The sequence below is a fragment of the Oryzias latipes genome, chromosome 1 (genome assembly GCF_053564925.1).
Source record: "Oryzias latipes strain Hd-rR chromosome 1, Olatipes_Hd-rR_3.1".
NCBI lineage: Eukaryota > Metazoa > Chordata > Actinopteri > Beloniformes > Adrianichthyidae > Oryzias > Oryzias latipes.
Window position 1 is genome coordinate 13376179 of NC_136237.1, and position 21440 is coordinate 13397618.

General features: G+C 39.1%; 1 protein-coding gene across 29 annotated transcripts in view; it reads left to right on the forward strand.

The window, feature by feature from the left end:
- The window catches only part of cacna1ab (calcium channel, voltage-dependent, P/Q type, alpha 1A subunit, b), a 255351-nt gene that overhangs the window by 200064 nt on the left and 33847 nt on the right, over window positions 1–21440 (forward strand). For 24 of the 29 annotated variants that reach the window (XM_078940252.1, XM_078940306.1, XM_078940544.1 and 21 more), the window contains 12 exons: window positions 1637–1797; window positions 1880–2017; window positions 3192–3393; window positions 3484–3648; window positions 4502–4612; window positions 4896–4979; window positions 10965–11081; window positions 11369–11434; window positions 13576–13673; window positions 13792–13945; window positions 14067–14194; window positions 14754–14850. In XM_078940252.1, coding sequence (XP_078796378.1) covers window positions 1637–1797; window positions 1880–2017; window positions 3192–3393; window positions 3484–3648; window positions 4502–4612; window positions 4896–4979; window positions 10965–11081; window positions 11369–11434; window positions 13576–13673; window positions 13792–13945; window positions 14067–14194; window positions 14754–14850 — 1521 coding nt within the window. Of the gene's footprint in view, window positions 1–1636; window positions 1798–1879; window positions 2018–3191; window positions 3394–3483; window positions 3649–4501; window positions 4613–4895; window positions 4980–10964; window positions 11082–11368; window positions 11435–13575; window positions 13674–13791; window positions 13946–14066; window positions 14195–14753; window positions 14851–18167; window positions 18265–21440 lie in introns of all 29 variants that reach the window. The other 5 variants (XM_078940272.1, XM_078940999.1, XM_078941078.1 and 2 more) reach the window with 2 other exon arrangements.

Consider the following 21440-nt stretch of genomic DNA (forward strand, 5'->3'; position numbering starts at 1 on the left):
CATAAGACACCATTGTCTCGTAAGAATCCAGCAGAAGAGGTTTGACTTTGTTTGCAAAATCTTGTGAATTCCTAACGTGATGCTTTGTGTTGCCAACCAGAGGGGCCAAAATAGTAACCAGGTGTTTAGCCATGTTGTAAATGATGAAGTCAATGTTGCTGACAATGGGTCTCAGTGGTATTCCTTCCTTGTGGATTTTTGGGAGGCCATAGATGCAGGGAATGGTATTACCCAGGTACAGTCTGTAATATAGTGGCTTGTCGATGACTTGATCTCTCTCCAGTCTTTGTAGGCAGTCTATAACCTTTTTCTTGTAGCCGCTGGTTGGGTGTCTTCTCAGTGCTTCATGTATTGGTATCACTGAGTAGGTTGTTAACTTTGGCTTCATAGTCCACCGCATTCAGGATCACAGTACATCTCCCCTTTTACGCCGGTAAAATGTTGATGCTGTGGTCCTTCTCCAGAGCTGTCAAGGCTTTTCTTTCATCTGAGGAAAGATTGGAAGATGGTGGTTTGGCACTGGACAGTGCAGCCTAAATTTTGAGCCGTAATTCTTTAGCTTAAGATCCAGTCAAATTGTTTCTAACTGCTTCAGGATCTGTTGTTAATTTGTGAGAATTTGAAATTTCTTGATTTGCCGTTGCTTGCTTTTATTGTGTTGTGCCAGTTGTGCCATCTGGGTGAAACCGAGAATCTTCTGAAAAACTTCTTCAGTAATAGTTGCGGCCAAATTGTCCTGTAGATTCTTCATTTTACCTTTCAGGTTGTTGATGATGAAATACGTCTGTCTGATCCTGTCCTTTAAAAGTTGGGTTCTGGCTCTCTGCATGATGTTCTCAACTCGGTGTCCTTTAACCCCTTTGCCCAGCTGTAGACTCTTGTGGATCATGTTGCTTTGTCTACATCTCATGTTGAGGTGGTTCTTGTAGTCCGCCAATAGCTGTCTTCTCCAATTCACGAATCAGCTAAAGGGTATTGTTCCCAAAATTAGAAGAAATATGTCTATGAAGACTCTCATTCATCCAGGTTGATTCCATCATAGTAGTAGGTTTAGGGGCTGTCATCTGGACTTAGTTTTTAAAGTTAGAAGACGTTTCACCTCTTATCCAAAGGGTTTTGTCAATTCTAAATTAGCTGGTAAAAGAGCTGGTAAGAAAAACATTTTTTAACAGGGCAGTGTCCTGTACGGGCCTATCCCAAGCCTGCTAAATGGAAAGGATAGTGTCAGGAAGAGCATTTAACATAAAACTTGTAAGACATAGATATATGTATACTGTAGATGAACTGAAATGATCATAGCATGGTTTTCTATGCATTTTATTGGCGGAAAAAGATATAGTACCCCAAACTCTCAGCACATACAGACTTGCCCCTTCAAACCCACCTCGATATTCTATCTGCACCCTATCGTGGGGCTGACTTAATCCATGCACAAGAGAGATTGAATCAAATATTCTATCTTTTGGGGAACTACTATGCTGTTGTTTTGAGGAATTTACAACCCATTTACTTTATAATCCAGCTAACCTTAGGTTTGCATTGTTGAAGAGAGGCACTCGTATGTTATTTTTAGGTGGATGCAGTGAAGAATCCTATCGTGGTCTTTTTGACAAACCTTCTCTGCATTGTCTTGCAGGCTGTTTTTGACTGTGTGGTCAACTCCCTGAAGAATGTCCTGAACATCTTGATTGTCTACATGCTCTTCATGTTCATCTTTGCTGTGGTGGCTGTGCAGCTCTTCAAAGGACGCTTCTTCTACTGCACTGATGAATCCAAAGAGTTTGAGCGGGACTGCAGGTTAGTGGGAAAACAAAAGAATACAAAATATGGGTATATACTGAACACATTGTATAAAATGAATTGTGTGTTTTTCCTGAAGGGGCGAGTACCTGGTTTATGACAAAGATGAGGTTAAAGCTGAGAAGCGGGAATGGAAGAAGTACGAGTTTCACTACGACAACGTGGCTTGGGCCTTGCTCACCCTCTTCACGGTCTCAACTGGAGAGGGGTGGCCACAGTGAGTGGACTGGATGCAAACAGACTTTAAATATTCAGATAAATGGTTTTTCAGATCTCATTAAAATGAAACTGGTGTGTCCTGATCCAATGGTGTGATCAGAAGTCAGGGTTGATCACGTAGTTTTAGACTTGATCGGAATCAGACGTTGTACCGCGATCAGGGATCAGATATTGATTTTATTAGCTCTTGATCTTATTAGCTGCGGTGACATCGACAAAAGTAATCGGAATAAACATCTGATGAGAATAAAAATGCGTCATGTAAACACGCCGTTTCTAATACTCTGCCCCGATCAGACTCATTCAGATCAAAATTTATTTCCGATCAAGATAGGTGGGTTATGCCGATTGCTGATCCGATCGTGGTGTATATGTATGGGTTACTACTGTGCTGGTTTTACGCTACGCATAGACGCTGTGGCTTTTCAGAGAGTATTCATATTACACATAAATACTCCAGTAGAAGTGTTCATGTCATGAACATACAGGACATTTTATTGCCATTTAGTGCACCAGTTTGAGCAGGAGGCACACAAAAACAGTTTGGTAAAGTTAGCGAGATATTCACAAATTCCTACTTCTGAGCTTAATAACTCATATAAAAATGTTTAGAACTCTTTTCTCTACTGGTTTTTCTTCATGTAAACAACAACCTACAAAGGCATTTCAAAAGAAAAAAAGTGCTTTTAATGAGAATTGCTCCCTTCATGTTGCAAACAGAGAGACGGCAGTGAGACAAAGTGCAGCTCCGGGAAAAAGTGACTAAAAAAACATAATCTCTCAATAACAACCAAAACTAATAAATGGTTACATTGACATGAGCTAGTCGTGAATACTCATGATCATATTCATGCTACTATAAGGATTTTCAACTAAAGTCGTCATTAATCTTTAATAATTTTTCATGTATAATTATGCATGTTCATTATAATTAATCAAACATGTTCAGTAGTTCCTAAGAAACTAAAGCTACAGTCACCTAATTTTTTAATGATCCATATGCTAATTTAGTACAAAGGTTTTTTTTGTAACATGTTTCCATGTCTTCTTTCTGTTGCTACTGCCATATCTAACTATCTGTCTGTCTGTCTGTAAGTAAAGAACATAGTTTCTTTTTTCCTCAATTGTGCATTTTGTTTTAATGCATCTCATTTGATGTTTCTGTCTTGCAGGGTGTTAAAGCACTCAGTGGACTCCACAAATGAGAATCAGGGCCCGAGCCCGGGTTACAGGATGGAAATGTCCATCTTTTACGTGGTGTACTTCGTTGTCTTCCCTTTCTTCTTTGTAAACATCTTTGTGGCTCTGATCATCATCACCTTCCAGGAACAGGGGGATAAGATGATGGAGGACTACAGCTTAGAAAAGAATGAAGTAATCATCAGACTGTTGACTCTTTCGTACTTTTAAACTGGATAACACACACAAGTAATGCTTAAAATCTCCTCTTCTGTCTTTCTTCAGAGAGCCTGTATAGATTTTGCCATAAATGCTAGGCCCCTGACACGCCATATGCCAAAGAACAAACTCAGCTTTCAGTATCGCATGTGGCATTTTGTAGTGTCTCCGCCCTTTGAGTACAGCATAATGGCTCTGATTGCACTCAACACCATTGTTCTCATGATGAAGGTATGTGTCCATGTTGGGAGAGACTTAAGGCCTTTACCAGTGAACATTATTTCTGCAGAGTATATACTAAATATTTAACCCTGTATTAGCAAAAGTCACAGTAAAGTGTGGTACAGTAACTGCATTCTGTGCCGAAGCCTTTAAACTTTAAAGTCTCACATCTATCATTTTGATCTGTTGTAAAATCATTCCAAGTGGTGTTTTAATTATGATTGTGCTGTTTTTAGTCAAAACTTAAAAAAACCTGTGTCATTTTATAGGACATAGTTTAGGCAGAGCAGCAGGAGTTCATTAGAAGTTTTCCTCTGAGTTGTCATGAGACTGTTAGCGCAGAGCAATATTGCCCACACTTCCCGTCATCTAGCCTACAGCCTCTCACAACCCCAACCTAACATTACAGTTTCAACAAAATTTGCGAGCAATATTGGAGCTATTAAGCTGTAAAGTTTTGAGCCAGATGCCAGATTGGATGAGGAAAATGAAGACATACAGCACTATTTGACTACAAATGGATGCATCAGAATGGAGCAGAGCGGGGAGTTTGTTGCCTGCCCATTGTAGCTTCTACATACATCACTGCTCTTCTGACAACAATTTTTTCATCTGCTTCTGATTTACAATGATTTGAATAAAGAAATGCTCAGAAATACAATTAAAATTTGAATTTTCTACATACATGGCCCCCATCATCAGAAAACTATGACAAGAACATGTTAAAAACAACAAAGACATAATTTTCGTCAGAGTGGGTCTTTTAAAACCTCTTTAATGTTAATTTTTTTGAAAACTTATTCTAAATCACAAACGTTTATTTTTTTTACATTTTTTGTGTCTTCTTGTTTTGTCTCTGCAGTTTGAAGGTGCATCTGCAACATATGACAATGTCCTCAAGTATCTGAACATTGTATTTACCATCTTTTTCTTTATGGAGTCTGTCCTTAAAGTCATTGCTTTTGGCCCTCTGGTAAGAACAGCTCACACAAAACATACCTCTCACAGTTAAGAATGCAAACAAACCAAAAAAACATTAGCAGTTATTCAAAAGGCAGGATATTTTAGTAGACAGATCTAGAGCATGTTCTCCTCTTGTCCCTAAAAAACCCTGAGCATAAAGTGTTGCTGAGCCTTCCTTTAAAGTATCTCCATGGTTACAGAGGAGCAAAACCTCTCACTGCTGCCCTCTAGTTTCAGTTTTCAAAGGATGCAACTGTGTCTCATCAGACATGTCTTGCTCTTGCCTCTTTCAGAATTACTTCAGAGACGCCTGGAACGTTTTTGATTTTGTGTCTGTCATTGGGAGCATTACTGACATATTAGTAACAGAGTTTTGGGTAAGTTCTGTTTTAACCCAAAAATGTGTTCGCTGCTAACAAAACAAAAAAGAAAAAATGCTCTGTTATAAACATTTGAAGCATCATTTTATAAATTTGAGTCTCAATTTATTAAAAAAGTAATTGCAGTTTTCTCAATTAAGAGCATAAGGAAAGAGATTTAACCCTAGTGACTATCTTTTTTTTCTCCTTAAATTATCTTTGTCTAGGGTTTTGTGTGTAAAACATTCATGAAAATGAAAACTATAACCATGTGTAAAAGATTGTTTTTGTACTTTGCTATTATGTATACCAGGAATCAACAAAGAAGAGAAATGGAAATGTTCATGTAGATAGTGTCATTGCATTTTTACATGATTCAGGTCAGAATCAATGAAGAGATTCCAGTTCAGTGGAACACAGTTGGAGAAATTAGATTGAAGGAATTTACTGACATAAAAAGATCATTTTGCTTAATGGGGTTTACTAAATGAACAGTCTCCAAAGGTAGAAGTGGAGGCCCTGTAGGGGCAGGTGGGTCATCAGAAAATAACTGCTTTGATTGAGTTCAGTTCAATTATTTTAGGCAGGAACAAGCGAATAGTTGTGTTAGCTGTAATTCTCTCATTGTTTTATGTTTTAAATGAATTATTTCAAAGTGTAATTTAGCGGACCAACGCTTTGGTGGAATTCTTAACTAATCACAGCCTCTCTTTGCTGTCTGCTTCCTACACTTGCATCAGTTTTTTCTGATTGGGCCTAACTGAAATATACTCATTTCTAAAGTTTTGTTGTGTTTGCAGGAGAGTCAAAGACTCTTTGCACTAAAAACAAGATTATTTCATACAAACAGTGTTATTGTTTCTTAACTGAATCATTGTATATATATATTTAAGAACAATTAAATAAGAGCTCTACAAAGGCATAGGTAAACATGTGACCATGTCTGGGTTCATGAGATCACGCAGAGACTCTTCTTGTAAGGTGAGATTCACCATCTACAGATGCTGCCTCTGAATAATGGCCACTTTCAGCTGAACTTCCGTCTCTCTGTGACCCAGTTTGATGACTAGGTGTCCCGCAATAGTACGAGGAGGAAAAAAAATGTAAAATAAAACTACAAGATTATTTTTGTCTCGATACAAAGAAGAAAAATATCATAGATTTCAGGAGAACAGACGGATTCTCCTCCACTTCACGCAGAAAATCGATCCCCCAATCCATGAATCACATTCAGTGAGAACGTAGCTTAAGGAAAGCTTTAACCTGTTGCTCAGACTTCTGAATAGTGTGTAAAAGTTTGTGATTTGATTTTCTTCTCTTTGTTGAATTAAAGTGAGGGATGCAATGTACTGGAGCTGGAATCAAAGAGGGGCTGAATGCACTGTTACCTGTTGTGATGTTGTTTGTCTCTGCCCGTTTGATGATGTTTGTATTGATTGGGTCTTCCTCTTCTATCTCTTTACATGCTTTCTTTTAAATCTCTCTCCCTCCCATTCCCTCCACCTTCTAAAAAAATACATCCAATCGAAATGCACTATGAATTCCATCTTGTTCCCCATCCGTGCTGCGCCATGACATGTGGTGGTGGTGCTGTGATGATGATGAAAATGGTGGTGACGGTGTGTGTTTGGCCCCATGATCCTAACCCCAAATGAAACACACAAACAAAAAACGTCGCCTGCTCCTAAAAAATGTCTTTAACCCTTTACCTCCAACCTAAAAAATATATCAATAAAACTCCTCCTCCATCCATCCCTCTACATCTTCGCACATGTAGAATCTGGTTGGTTTGTAATTTATCTCTCAAAGCTTCCTGCTGCATCCTCATTGGCCATGCGGTCCGCTGTTTCATATCTTCACCTCACCCACTCCTTTCTGTCCAGCCTTTGCCCAAATTGCATGCACTTTTTGGATGTGACCTTTCAGTTATAATTATTTTCAGGATGAAATAATTATATTCCCAAATGACCCTTTTATTGTGTTAGAACTCATGTTCAAGCATTCATGATGCTGAATCTTCAGACAGAGAAGTTTATGACAAAAGAGATGTCCCCTTTTATCAAAACCAAGAGGGTAACATCTGTTTTGTTGCTGCTCAAACAACACAGTTAAAAGACAAAAGTTAAAAACTTTTGTATTTCGTTGTCGGTCAAATTATTACAGCGTAGCACCAACCCTAACCCCATACCCCAACCAACTCCTATCAATGTCTAGCCTTAACCGTAACCATTCTTCGATTATGTCTAAGCTCTAAACCGACCCAGGACTTTATATTGGATTTCTCCACATTATAGTTAAATGGTCTAAAAAGTCGAGGGGTAAACCAGTGATGGTGATAACAAGGTAACACACGCCCCTACACATACTCATAATATAACAACCATCACCCACACACCAAGGAAAACAAACTAAAATGTGGAATTCTCTTGTGACCAAACTTGCAATTTTTTTTTTGGTTATCTGTGAGGCTTATCTAAGTTGTCTGATTACAGGCAAGATTTATGTCAACCATGAGGAAATTTACAATATATAAGACTCTTGACTAAACCTACGGTAATGTTGGCAAAAAATGAGCAAACTTGTACAGCGCACGCAGGTGGCCCACACAAAACATCAAAGTCATAGACAGTTAGGTGTGCCCCTAGAGTAAAGATGTTCGTGTACATTTTTTGCTACGAGCATGCAGTGGCCAAGAGGTGATACTGAACACTTAAGCAAAACCTACAGGTAAGTAAGAGTAAAATAGGTGAGACGCAGGCACATCACACAGATTTTGTATTTTTACCATCCCCCCCTAAATCCTCCGTACTGTGCAAATAGCCCGCTAGTGCTATTAAAGTGAAAAGTGCATGTTCTTTGCATGTTGCATGCGGCCTGACTGTTGGAATTTCGGAAATTTGAATCAGAGTATAGTTTCTGTGGGCGTCCTTCAGGCAATTTCGTATCACATGCATGTGAGAGAAATATTTTTGCGTGGTCAGTAAGGAACCAGTACTAGCGCCTTACTAACAATTAGATTGTTAGTACCCTATGACACCACCATTACGACGGACGTGGTGCAGTGGAAGAGCGGTCATCCTCCGATCGGAAGATTGCAGGTTTTTTTCCGTCCTTGCCGGCCCATGCATCGAAGTATCCTAGGCCAAGACACTGAACCCCACCTTGTCTCTGGTGGAAGGTTGGTGCCAGTGTTCAGCAGTGGAGCCGCCATCGCTGTGTGAATGTGTGTGTGAATGGGTGAATGGGACTATGACTGTAAAGCGCTTGGGCCTTCGAGGAAGGTAGAAAAACGCTGTTTACCATTATCCGTACCTCTTAAGAGTGTGCAACTTTAATTGTTGTTACAAATACTTCACGATACACTTACCACACCCAAAACAAAAGTAGGTTCCATTTTTATGAGATCCTTTAAGGTCGCCACGCAAGCTTCAAAGAAACTGCAAGATGCATCTAAGATGCATCCGCTTGTCTCTATGGCTCTCCAAGGGCCCGGACAACCAAAAAACCTGAAGCACCCATCAAACCCCCATATGGGTGCATGAGACTCATGCTACATTCACACCAGGCATGTGTTGCAGGCTCAAGAATATACAGTGTTTCCCCGCTTATTTACATTTCAATATTCGCGGTTTCACGTATTTGCAGATATTTTTCAGTTCTTTCGGTTCATCTAAAAAATTCACAACACAAGATGCTTGTTTTAGACTTTTGTGTCTGAAGGAGATGCTGTGGGGAGGAATGGAGCAGAGATGAAGAGCATGCTGGGCTTTTGGCTTCCTTGCCGGCAGCTAAGGAAGATTTCACAGCTATTTCCACTGGTTACGGAATCACTATAACCCAAGTTTGTACCACTCTATGGAGGAAAGGCATCAGCTGACTCAGAAGTGGCCGGAAAATATCCTGATACACAGAAGAAGATTATCAGGGAGAATAATTATCATCCAGATGGATAAAACCGGCCTCTTCTGGAAGATGATGCCATTCTCACGCTAAACTGATGAAGGAGAAAGCACAGGCTCCTGGTTTTAAGGCACAAAGAGACAGAGTGACAGTCCTAATGTGCATTATAAAGTACGCTACGGTACAGTCTATTGCTCTGAATAAAAAAAAAAATCTTTATTTTGAGCAATATTTCAATATTATTTAATAAATATATTACAAAGCATCAGAAATGTTTCAGAAGGGTTTTTGATGAGTAAGGATCGGTGACAGACATTCTTTGCCTGCGGGGGAGGGGGGTGGTTCTCTGTTTTTGCGGATTCAGTTGTGTCTGGTCCCTAACCCCTTCGTAATAATGGGGTAACACTGTACGGGATTTCATGAACGCAGCCCATGGTGTTTACACTTGACCAGCACTGGACAAGCGAGAAGTTTTTTTCTCACTGTTTTCAAGCACATATCAGCCAATCGAAAATGGTCCAACGTTCAGCACGCATTCAGTGAAAACCTGGTTTGTACATAGAGCCTGCTAAGTGACGAGTACACGTGAGGGCTTTGAACACGGAAGCCCAAAACACGAGTTTAAGGGCATTTACATCGATTTTTCATTGAAAGTGGCAGCTTGAACGCGAGTTGCGGTTGGTGTGGATGTAGTTTAAGAGTTCACTTTTGTGAAATATTATCACTTATGTCAACTCTGATCTACCTTCAGTGTTTATGTGTTCATTTTCAAACCATCCGTGACAGTGAAGGACTAAAAGCTGGTCCCTAGGTTATAAAATCATGTCTAAAAATAAATGTATGGTTAAGGAAACACCCATAAGAAATACAAGCAGATTTTCTCTTAACCTCTTGTCTTTTTATGACAGTTTGGGGATTGAAAAATGACTATGTTTAAAAAATTTGAGGTAAGAAATATATTTATTTTAAATAAAACATATTTTATGTAGATAAAAAAAGCATTTAGAAAAGACATGGTCAAACGGGAAAATAAACAGAATACAGTAGAGTTTAACTTAAACTAGATATGACATGAGGTTTTGAGGTTCTAAATTGTTATTTTTTCTTTGTAAGTGTTTAGTCAAAATTTCTCCCAGATGCTTTTTAACACAATACAAGGGTTCATTGAAATCTTGAATGTTTTTACACGCACAAACATTATTTAAGACATTCTTTTATTCCAGGTTTAATATGAGCTCGGTGCAAAACAAAGATCTCCAAATATGTATAAAGTTCTAAGACAAACTTTTCTTCTACAGGTTTTTCTGTTTGTTTTTTTAATTGTAAAAAAAAAAAAAAAATCAACAATTTGTCCTTTTTAAAAAATGTTATCTATTTCCTGAAGGGTAAACTACAGCAATTGCTTGAGTTAAGATAAAATGTTTCCTTTAAAGTTTTAATATATCACACTAGTGGGATTCCTTTACATGGTTGTCTTTGACTTTTTACATTTTGGAAATCTGTTTGTTTTTTTGTTTACAGATTTTCAGGTACTTTTTGCATGTAGCTGTAAGAAAAATGCAAGTTTTCTTTCAAGTCCTTCAATAACAGCAGGGACACTTTTTTGTGAAATATAATATCAATGCTTTTGATGCAACTGATGATGAGAATGATTAAGTCGGATTTTCCAAAATGTCCAGTTTCCCCCATAAGTCCGCATGTAGACCAGTTTGTTTGAAAACCAGTTTCCTGCCATTCCTGCACCTTTCCCAGTCCATCCTCATCCCCATGCTTCCTGTCCCTGTCTGTGCTCGCTTGCTCACCAGCAATCAGTGCATTTGGTTTTAAAAAAAAATCTCTTTTGTACAAGATTGGATGATGACCTTTAAGATCTTTGAGTTATCATTTTCAGTTTTTGTCTTTAAAACATTCCTTCTGTCTTTATCCCTTGTGTTTACTGTATTCTGCAACCTTTTTCCTTCTTTTCCTATTCTTTTCCTCTACTCCGTCCACTGTTGATTGATTTTTTGTTGTTTTTTCTAGTTCATTTATTTTGCGGTAAAGGAAATTATGTCCACCTATCGTGTCGCCAAAACTGACTCGACTCTCACTTTGGTGTCACAGGACAATTTCATCAACCTAAGTTTCCTGAGGCTGTTCAGAGCGGCCCGCCTCATCAAGCTCTTAAGGCAGGGCGAGACCATCCGCATCCTTCTCTGGACTTTTGTCCAGTCTTTCAAGGTAACACCAACTCAGACTCAGTGATAAATGGAGTATTAATGAAAAAAAGTGCTACATTTCTAAGATAATTCAATTTCTAATGTTCAGATCCTCCAGAATGGGGGATGACTTTTTCAAGAAAAACATTGTTTTAAGGCATTTAATAGTTTTTTTCTAACATATATTTTATTGTAGAGGAAATTATGTAAATGTTTGCATTAAGACTGACCAGTATGTTTTTTACTTTATTAGTTTTAAGCTTTATAATGTTCCTTTCATAATGTCTACACTAAACTTTGGTTTTGTAGGCTTTGCCATACGTGTGTCTACTCATAGCCATGTTGTTCTTCATCTATGCCATCATTGGCATGCAGGTAAGCATCATACTTTACAAACTATTGCAAAAAACTGAATCTTAACCCATAAGAACCTGGACCCATTTTTTCTGAAAAATAAAATTATGTGTATTTGATCACAAACCAAGTGGACTAGTAAGTAAGACGACTCGATGTGTTAGGCATCGCCTTTCGCTCCTTGTGGCTGTTGCCCATTTCATGATGTCAACCTAGAGCCGGCCTCGTTTCGCCTACGAAAACCAATACACATCCAAACTTTTGCAAATATGGATGTGCAAATTATGCATATTAAATGGAAGCATTTTTGCCCATCACCGCTAGTTATGTGGAGAAAGTGGGTGTTTGTGTTAGCCTGGGGGCGGTGCTGGCAGCACAGAGTCTTCCTGGAAGGGGCTGTTCCTCACTTATGTATGTCACAATGTGAGAACCCATTCGTTTTTGTGGACTGAAAGGGGCTGGTGCTCAGAGCGCAGATTTTTAGAGGAATACTCAGAAATGCATAAATGGATCAAAACACCTTTGGGATTGTTTGTTTTCATGAGGAATTAACAATATACAACACTTAAAAGCTCAAAAGGTTAACTTTGCATGATATAGACCCTTTAAAATGTTTTGCTGTATTTCTTTGGGGCCTGTTTTTGCAGTTCACAACAAAGTCTTAATTCTCAGAATATTGTGAGAAAAGATACATTTTTGTACTGATACTGGGGCATTTTCTCTTATTTTGTAACCAGAAAGAGACCATGGTGATATCAGTGTAAGAGAAAATTATCAGAAATTGATTCTGTAGTCCACTTGGTTTGTGATCAAATACACATAATTTTATTTTTAAGACAAAATGGGTCCAGGTTCTTATGGGTTGAGAAAATTTTGACATGAACTTTACATTTTCATATCACTTTTATCACCAGGTTTATAGCATTTTCTCATAGCTCTGAGGATCAAATCCTGCTTTATTTCCATCCCTCTAAGCGTATCTTAAAGGAGCCACATCTGATGGAAATTAAAATGTAAAAAACTTTGAGTCAAGACAAAGAGATAGGGTCTTAACATTCTAATTCAGTGCGTAAACGATGTTCAGTGTTTGACATCCTTCAGTAAGCAATTTAAAAAGGCAAGCAGGCTTTTGAGAGCCGCTAGATCTTGTAGGCGTAACAATGAGGTCTAACAGTTTTTGCATTGCACCATCACTGCTTGTAAGCAATAGAAAATTCTATTTTACAAAGAACTGGTGAGTCAAATTAGGGGCGTGTTTTGCCCCTCAGTCTTAAGGAGAAAGCAGAACAACACAAAAAAAAAATCATATTATTCAAGAATCTAACATTTAAAGAAAATCTACATAAAAGACTCAGGTTTTAGGGTTCCCAGACCTGTGGAGTGTCGTTCAGAGGAGGAAGAGGGACTGCAGCTTAAAGGGGGTGCCGGTGTGTCTTGCAGTTCCCTTGAGTCTCGTGCAGCCACCTTAAGGAACATCATGAAACTGAAATGTACAATTGGTGTGTATTGTGAAGTATTTGTAAGGATAATGTCAGTTACACACACTTGTGAAATACAAATGATGCTGTTATGTGCGCCCTTACACCGCTCCCTAGTTGTTAATAAGGTGCATGCACTACCCCTTACTGACAGCGCAAATGCCGTGGGTGAACAGGTGATGCGAAAGAGCCGCAACTACAGAGCACACAGCAACCAGCCATGCAGCAACAGAACCTGGATGAAAGCTTCATTGTACAATAAGAGCATTCGCTTTGTCACAAGGGAGATGAACCAAAGCCAAAATTCAAAAAAACCTCTGAGAGTTAAGAATTGTGATCTGTCCTGCGAGAGCATCAGTTGACAGATTTTGTTTAAGAATAACACCCAGACAAATTCCAAAATGCATTGATCTGTTGTTTATCCCATTCTCAATTGACTGAGAGGTATTCTTGGTCAAACCCTAAGACCCACAACACCTTGTACTACAGAAATGTTGTTCTTGTCAATTCACCAAAGAAGAAAAAAGCTTCCAAAAATGAAATTCCCTCTACTTTCCATTATGTGTTCCAATTTCTTAGGAGATCATAAAAGTCCCCAGAATTTCTTTTGTATCACTCTGACATGCCAAAATCCCACTATCTATTGGGGTTTGCAAATGCTGAGTTTTTTTTCTGTGTCTGCAGTTGTTTGGAAACATAGCTCTTGACGAGGAAGAAGAGAGCGCCATCAGTGAGCACAATAACTTCAGAACCTTCATTATGGCCCTCATGCTGCTCTTCAGGTAGCCCCTGCTTTAACTTTGAAGTAATCATATATAAGAAACATAATTTTTCCTTATTTCTGCAGCATTGTGGGGTAAAAGTTTTGATTCGTTGATGTCCTCTGTCTTCTCTGTGAAGGAGCGCTACAGGAGAGGCGTGGCATGAGATCATGTTAGCTTGCCTGGGGGAACAGAAATGCGATCCAGAATCGGGAAATGAAGGAAAAAAGGAATGTGGCAGCACCTTTGCCTACACCTACTTTGTCTCCTTTATCTTCCTGTGCTCATTTTTGGTAAGAAAAATCCCTCTAATACATTTCCACATCAAATGAGTGTGCAGCTTCAAATGCAAATAAGCAAAGCTGCTTTGCACTTTGACAAGGAAAATTCTTTTTTTCATTTGTTTGCAATCAGATGTTGAATCTGTTTGTGGCTGTCATCATGGACAACTTCGAGTACCTGACCAGAGACTCGTCCATCCTAGGGCCACATCATCTAGACGAGTATGTAAGGATATGGGCTGAGTACGACCCTGCTGCCTGGTAAGTGGCACGCTCACACAGCTGCTTTTTTTGGGGGGGGGATTTGCAAGATTTTATATCAAGACACCCAAAATGGAGGTGAACAGAGATCAAACGTGTCATTTAAAATAAAAATGACTAAACTTTAGATTAAAGACTCATATATGTGAACCCTTTCACTGCATGAATGGTAACTCCTAACTGATTCTCTTTTCTCCTGTCCCCAAACGGGGCAAAGAGCTCATCCGGGAAATGTGTTGATGAAACAGGATCTGCTTTACTTCATGTCAAAATAGGAGTCAGAGCTGGGGTGTCTGAGCAAAGACTTCCTCTCATCTTACTCTCTTTTTCTGTCTTAGACTGAACAATTTGTACTTTATTACCTTCCTTTCCTTTTTTTCCTTTGTTGTCTGTGTTTTTGTGCAGAAAAGAATAGTTATTCTTTTTTCTGTTATTAAATTCTCTGTACTTCTCTACTTCTTTTCCGCTTTTTTTTTCCTCTTTCACTCATATTCTGTTTTATTTTTTATTTTATTCTGTCTCCCCTTACCTAACTCCCCTCCTTGTATTTTTCTTACAGCGGGCGCATACATTATAAGGATATGTACAGTTTATTGAGAGTTATCTCGCCTCCTCTGGGTCTTGGCAAGAAATGCCCACATAGGGTGGCCTGCAAGGTTTGGACCAAATTCCTAAAGCACAAATCTAAACGCAACCTGCTCGCCTTTAAGAGACTGGAATGAATGTTTCTCTATATCACTTTTAAGATAAATTATTATTTTCTTCAACCTTTGATTTCCATCGGTCTGGTTTCTTTGTTGGGGTGTGCATTATTCTCTGTTTTCAAGCACATTTCACTATTAATTTATGTTTTGGGGGCAGGGAGGTTGGGTTGATGGAAGATTTTTTTTTTAATGCATTCTGACATGAAAATGTGAATGTTTGGAATAATGCAGAAATGTACACATAGACACACACATTTGCACACACTGATTGCGGTGTGTGAAGCATGAAGTGGTGCATATGCTATTGTCTTCTGATGAATGCTGGAAAATAGACAATAATGTGTTTGAGTCAGATTAACAGAAAACAGTAGAGCTAGGTGCCGTCTAATTTTGCTTGGGCAGAAAATGCTCAGGCCCAGTGCATTTTTGGGGTTTGGGTGAGGGACGATTGTTCTCTTCCATCCAGAGGCAAATGCAGAGAGGGTTTGGTCAGAACATCACTATCCTTCACACTAAACCCTAAAGGTCCTAATTGAGCCGTCCTGTCTCAGATGCTCCTTTGCTTAGCATTTTCATCATCTGCTAGTGTTTGGCATAAGGTGTTCTAAGCTCCCTGAATGATGCATTTAGAAGGATGGTACTGGCCACTTTGTGCAGAGGCTGTTTTAATTTGTCTCTTGGAGTGAATCCTAACTACTCCCTAGCCTTTAGTTGTGGGTTTATGTATAAGGGTATTAGTGGTTCAGGAAATAGACATAGTGCTAAAGGAAAAGTTACTTAGCTGCCGGTTGTTGCGAACACTTAACCCTTGTGCTATCCTATGACCCCACCCTTACATTGACGTGTTATCCCTAGCATGACAAAGGTGGATAAAGGTGAAGAAGATTTCATGTAATCCATGGACACCAGTGAAGATCACAAATCATTGAAGAAAAAAGGTTCAGCGCACTGCCTAGTGGGTCTAGATGACCCAACTCCCAATGTTAAAGTGCCTAGGATGGCACTAGGGTTACCACGTGAGGATGAAGTAGGTGAGACACAGGCACGTCATACAGATTTTTTCTTTTTTTTAAGCCCCCCCAAACCTGTGTAAGGAGCCCATTAGTCCCATTCAAGTGATAAGTGTACACTCCTCCTGACTGTTGAAATTTAGCAAATAAGACAAGACAAGAGGTGATGTAATCATAAAGGTAAAACCTGCTATTTTTGTCAGCCCATCAATAGAGTATAGAATAATATATGGAAAAGAGTCTTGTATTTCACTACACTATTAGTGAAGATGAAACCTTTTCTTATCCAATTGACTTAACAGTCCATACTTGCTAAAAATGTGCAATATTTATGACACTTATTTTCTGGTTTATTAAAGCTCTTTGGTCCATTCTAAAGCCTATGTGCATTCACATCGTACCAGGACTCAGGATTCAGTTGCAAGTGATCCAACCCCCACATTTTCCAAATGAATTCACTTGTTTGGGACTCATAAACCTTTACATTTGCAAAATGAAGAGTACTAAACAAAATGATAAAACTGCAAAATGGAGAAACTGTCATATCTACAATGACAGACAATGACAATAACTCATCTTAGAAAGTATTTTTTGTGGTCGAATTTGCTAACATCAGCTTTTAACACCAGAAATGTTGTCAACAACACCTAAAAAACACACTTTGACACACTGTAACTCTTTGATTGTATACGTAATTAACGTGAATACCCTCATTCTGATGCTTAGAAAAGTGTATTTTCATTTCAGCTTTGCACTGAAATGCCGCACATTCGTAAAATAAAGTGTTACATATCAGCACAAGGCTTTTTTTCTTAACTTCAAAATCTGATGGATTTCTATTAATTTGGTAAATGGTTGCAGAGTTACAATAGTCGAATGAATGCCAACACTGGAGCTAAATCTTTCATGTTAAAGGGCTAAATTAGAGTTGAGTAACATTTTTTAACTTATATAAACGAAAATTACTGTTATATTAGTACCTAAAATAAATTGCTGCTGCTCAAATGAGTGTATCTTGAGTTGTACCCCTAATTTAAAAGCTATGGGTTAGCGCTACACAAATACGTAGAGCTAATGGAACTGAGACTCAATCTTATTTTCTTCCTTTAAGCATTAGTTGTAGGACAGACTCTAGTAATGTTCCACATGTATTAAGAATGAGTATTTTTCAATATGAGTTGCAAAAGGTTGAAAAAACAGAGTAAATTGTAAAATTCATTTTAGCCTGTTGTCACTTATTCCCGCATGTTGTTGTGACGTTAGCCGGGTGCATGTTGGCACACTAAAATGTACGACTCTCTTGTGAATGGAGAATCTTAATAACTAGCTAAAGGAATGTAAGAAGTTGACCAAACTTGCTCTGTTTCTGCCTCTGGTGTAGAAGGAAAGAAAAAAAAAATCAGGCAAGGAGAGTTTAGGACAAAGGAGATGTCGTGTCCACCAGGTCTCTACTAATAACTGTGCTGCCAGATGCTTTTTGGAATAACTTTTAGAAATGAAATCTTGGATGTGGTGCCAAATCATAAGTAGCTACAAATGAAACCTAAAATAGGCTTGCATTTCTGTTACATATCAGTTTGTGAGCTGGGTGGCCAGGCTTACTCAGCTCACAATGTTTTCATCAGATCATGAACATCTGGGCACACAGCTGTTTGCAGGAGCTCCAGGTGGAAACACAGCATCTTCAGAGAAGATCCACTGACTCACCACTGTGATCCGGTCGGCAATGGTGCTCTTCTTTGTCTACCAATAGCCCCGATAATAGTTTTATTTGAGTGATGGCTCAAGAAAGCAATATCCCAATTTCCCCTCATACCACATAGAGCAGTATGTTATCAGTAACTAAAAACATTTGGACCCTCCCAAATCTGTCTCCTCCCCGTGAAGATATTCCAGACAAGAGGTTACATGACAACCCCCCCCCCCCCCTCGTTCTCTATCATTCTCTTCCGTTCTCTTGTTCTCTCACCACAGCAACCACGTATCAAAACAATAACCTCTGTTTATTTGTCCCCCCCCCCTCTTTCCTTTGTCGGTTTGTTTTTCTTTCTCCTTGTGTCTTGACTCCCAAACACACCTATGTATGTCTGCCCCGCCCCACCTCCCTATCCCTGTCCCGTCACTGGTTTAATTTCTGCCATTTTTCCGTCGTCCGTCTTTGTTTGTCATGTCTGTTGACCTGTGGATGTTGAATGCGCACGTGGCTTACATGTGTGCGTGGGTGTGTGTGTTTGGGTGTGTGTTGTGTGGCCACACCAGCGGCCGGATCACTTACACAGACATGTATCAGATGCTAAGACACATGTGTCCGCCGCTAGGCCTCGGGAAGAGGTGTCCCGCCCGGGTCGCCTATAAGGTAGACTCGCTCCCCACCTTACCCCTCCACCTCCCTCAAACATCACCTCTTCTTCCTCTACTACCACTCCTATCCTCTTCACCTTCCAATCCCATTCCCACACCTCTCCTCTTCCCCCTCCCAGTGGTGTTCTCTTCATTGTCTGTTAGTGGTGGTTGTGGTGGTGGTGAGCGGTGTCTTCTCTTCTTTCTCTCCGACCGCGGGGATGGAGGGATGGGCTTTTGTCGTGAAGTGAAGTGGTAGTCAGTACTCTTTTATTTCCCTGTGTCTTGCCGCAGAAGTAAGGGAACACAGGAGCTTCGCCAGTCCTTCTGCAACCTGCACGGATGCATGTCCGCACATGTAGACTCAGACCACCACTGTCAGGCCACAGACAGGACTACACTACCAATATACAGATTTACTGACATAGTTTTTAAGTCGAATGTCACATTTAACAGCACACTGTATGAGTTGGGCCTCCTTAATTCATGATAAATATTGCAAAAATATTTACAAAGATTTACTCACTAGTTGTGTCTTTTCTATGAATTCAGTCTCGTGGGACTATTTATGAGTGTACATATGGTATTTAGCAAAAAAATTGACTTAATTCGCTTTCTACGTACAGAAAACTTCTAGTTTTATCATAGAATTCTCTTTCAAGGTGCTAACGATGCAGGTACAGAAGGACTGGCGAGGATCTCTGTCTTTAGTCCTCTGTGCCTCTTATTCCTGCGGATGACATCACAGAGCTCACACACACATACACATGCCTCTGTTCCATATGCAATCACTGACAAAAATGATATATTAGAAAGCCCTGTCACTTTGTTGATATTTTTAATGAAACTCCAGCATTATTGCCTTTTCTGGCATTCAGCCCTCAATCATTCAGGTTTTGGTCAAGCTTTACAGTGTTTGCTGTCTCTTTGCTTTAACTTTTCTTGCTTTTCACTTTAGTTTTTTTTCTTTCATACTGCCATCCAGATTCAAGGATATTGTCAGTAAAAACTTCATTTAGTATGTTCGAACATGGTTCCCAACCCCAGGCAGCGTACAGCTATCTGGTCTGTGGGACAGTCAGTGACAGGCCACAGTGAAAAAGAATACAACCTATATTTTTTCTGTGGTATTTATAATCTGATTTTGAAGGAAGTTTTACTTTGGAAAACTATTGGATTCTCTCCAACACATCCAACTCATTCTTGTTGCTCAGCCACGTGTCGAAATACATATGCTACTTTTTTGAAGCTGCTGTGCAGACCACCAAATTGATAGCCTTAAGCTAGCAAAGTTAACAAAAATCTAAAAGTATTGGGATAGTTTCTTCGTAGAGGGGGCCGGTTTAGCTCGTGCTGGTTTGCGGCACCTTCCATCCGTGAAACCTGGGCTCGATTCCGGGCTGCTCCCTATTCCCTTTCTGCTGCTGTGCCGGTCCCAAGCCCAGTTGGTTTGAGAGGGTCGCGTCAGGAAGGGAATCCAGCATAAAACATTGCCAAGTTAACCATGTGACTCGTCCTCAAGGAGGGTTGTTTCACTGTGGCGACCCCTGATGGGAGAAGCTGGAAGTGAAAGAAGAATAAGAAGATTGGGATAGTTTCTTCTTCAGAAAAGAGCAAGTGAGGAAACAGAAGCAGAACCTTTGACTTTAGAGAAAGCTGCATTTAACAGATAAAAACCAAGAGTCTTTACTCCAAATACGGATTTATTGTGACAGTTGTTTTTACATGCCATAATATTAATGCTTAAATCATGGTCCTGGTGAATACTTGATTCTGATTGCCTGCTGGGTGTGGATTAAAAAGTGATAATCCACAGTAATAATGCACACCTAAAAAATAAATTCTGGTCATGTTACCATGACAACACGCAGCACAACATAACAAATAGTCCACTTTTTGTAAAAAAAAAAAGTGATCTAAACGGAACAAATGACAAGAATGAAGTACTAAAAACTGATTGAATATTTATTTATTTTTTTGTATTTGACCATGGTATAAGTGGGCTAATGGCCTTCGAAGTGTGCATTATCAAAAATGAACGTTCTTCGCGAAAGCAACCATCCGCTTCGGAAGGACGGTTCAGGCTTCCACATTAAATTCTAAGAATGCACACTTCGTCAGCCATTACTTCTTACATAATATTTAGCAACCGGCTGTCTAATGTTTTGAGGATGCTGATGATACAGTTGCTCAAATGGTCACTTTTCTTTTAGTTAAGAAGATACCAGTTTTATTGACTTATTGATTATTTATTGACTTTTTCTTTATTTACCCGTTGTACCATAAAAGTGGGATTTTTCAGCTTCTATTTTGACAGTTATAGGTTTTGTCACATCTTAATGGTTCCTACACAAAAGCTATTATACAAAGAAAATTTCAACCAGCTGCAGATATTAGAATGATGTTAAACGTTCCCCTTAAAACTTAAGAGAAACTGGAAGCTAAAACAAAAATCAGATTCCCACTTCAGCCTCGTACAGGCCGGTCTATGAGATGGTGAACAATGTTTTAAAATACTCAAAGAGTATTCACTTATCTTAATTGAAAGACTCTTAAGAACAAAAGAAAGTGTCCATCCATGCTGGGAATAGAAATCATTTAATGCCTTTGAAGTGGGACATGCAACATAAAGCAGCCATTACATGTTGTTTGAAGGATTAAATCTGAAACATATGACTTCACAGCATCAAAATGAGTTTTATTTACAACTCTAAACTATAATAAACAAAAGCGTTGTAGTGACATCTCTCATTGTGAAATAAAGAAATTGTATCCACTGCTGCCTGGTGAATATATCCTTCAAGTATGGCGAAGATGCTTTTAATTTGTTTAATTACAAAAACCTACTTTTTAGCACCTTGAAAACTCAAAAAATCTTTCTGAGTAGCACGAAAAAAAATATTAGTTTCACTGTTAGGCTGCAAACTCAAGCAGCTCTGCCGTTGCTGCTGTTTACCTGCTGTGGCCTGCTTGAAATGTAACAGTCTTGACATGTGGTATTGAGAATGTCATCAAGAAATTAGCAGAATTAAAACAAGGTAAGTTAATTGGTAATTTAGGCTTTGACCTTTAAACCAATGTACATTAATAGCATATTAGTAAGACACACCATAAGTCTATTTTAATCTCTAAAGATGCTGACATCGTCATCTAATGTCTTAAATAGGACCACCTTTTGCAATGTCTAAAAAA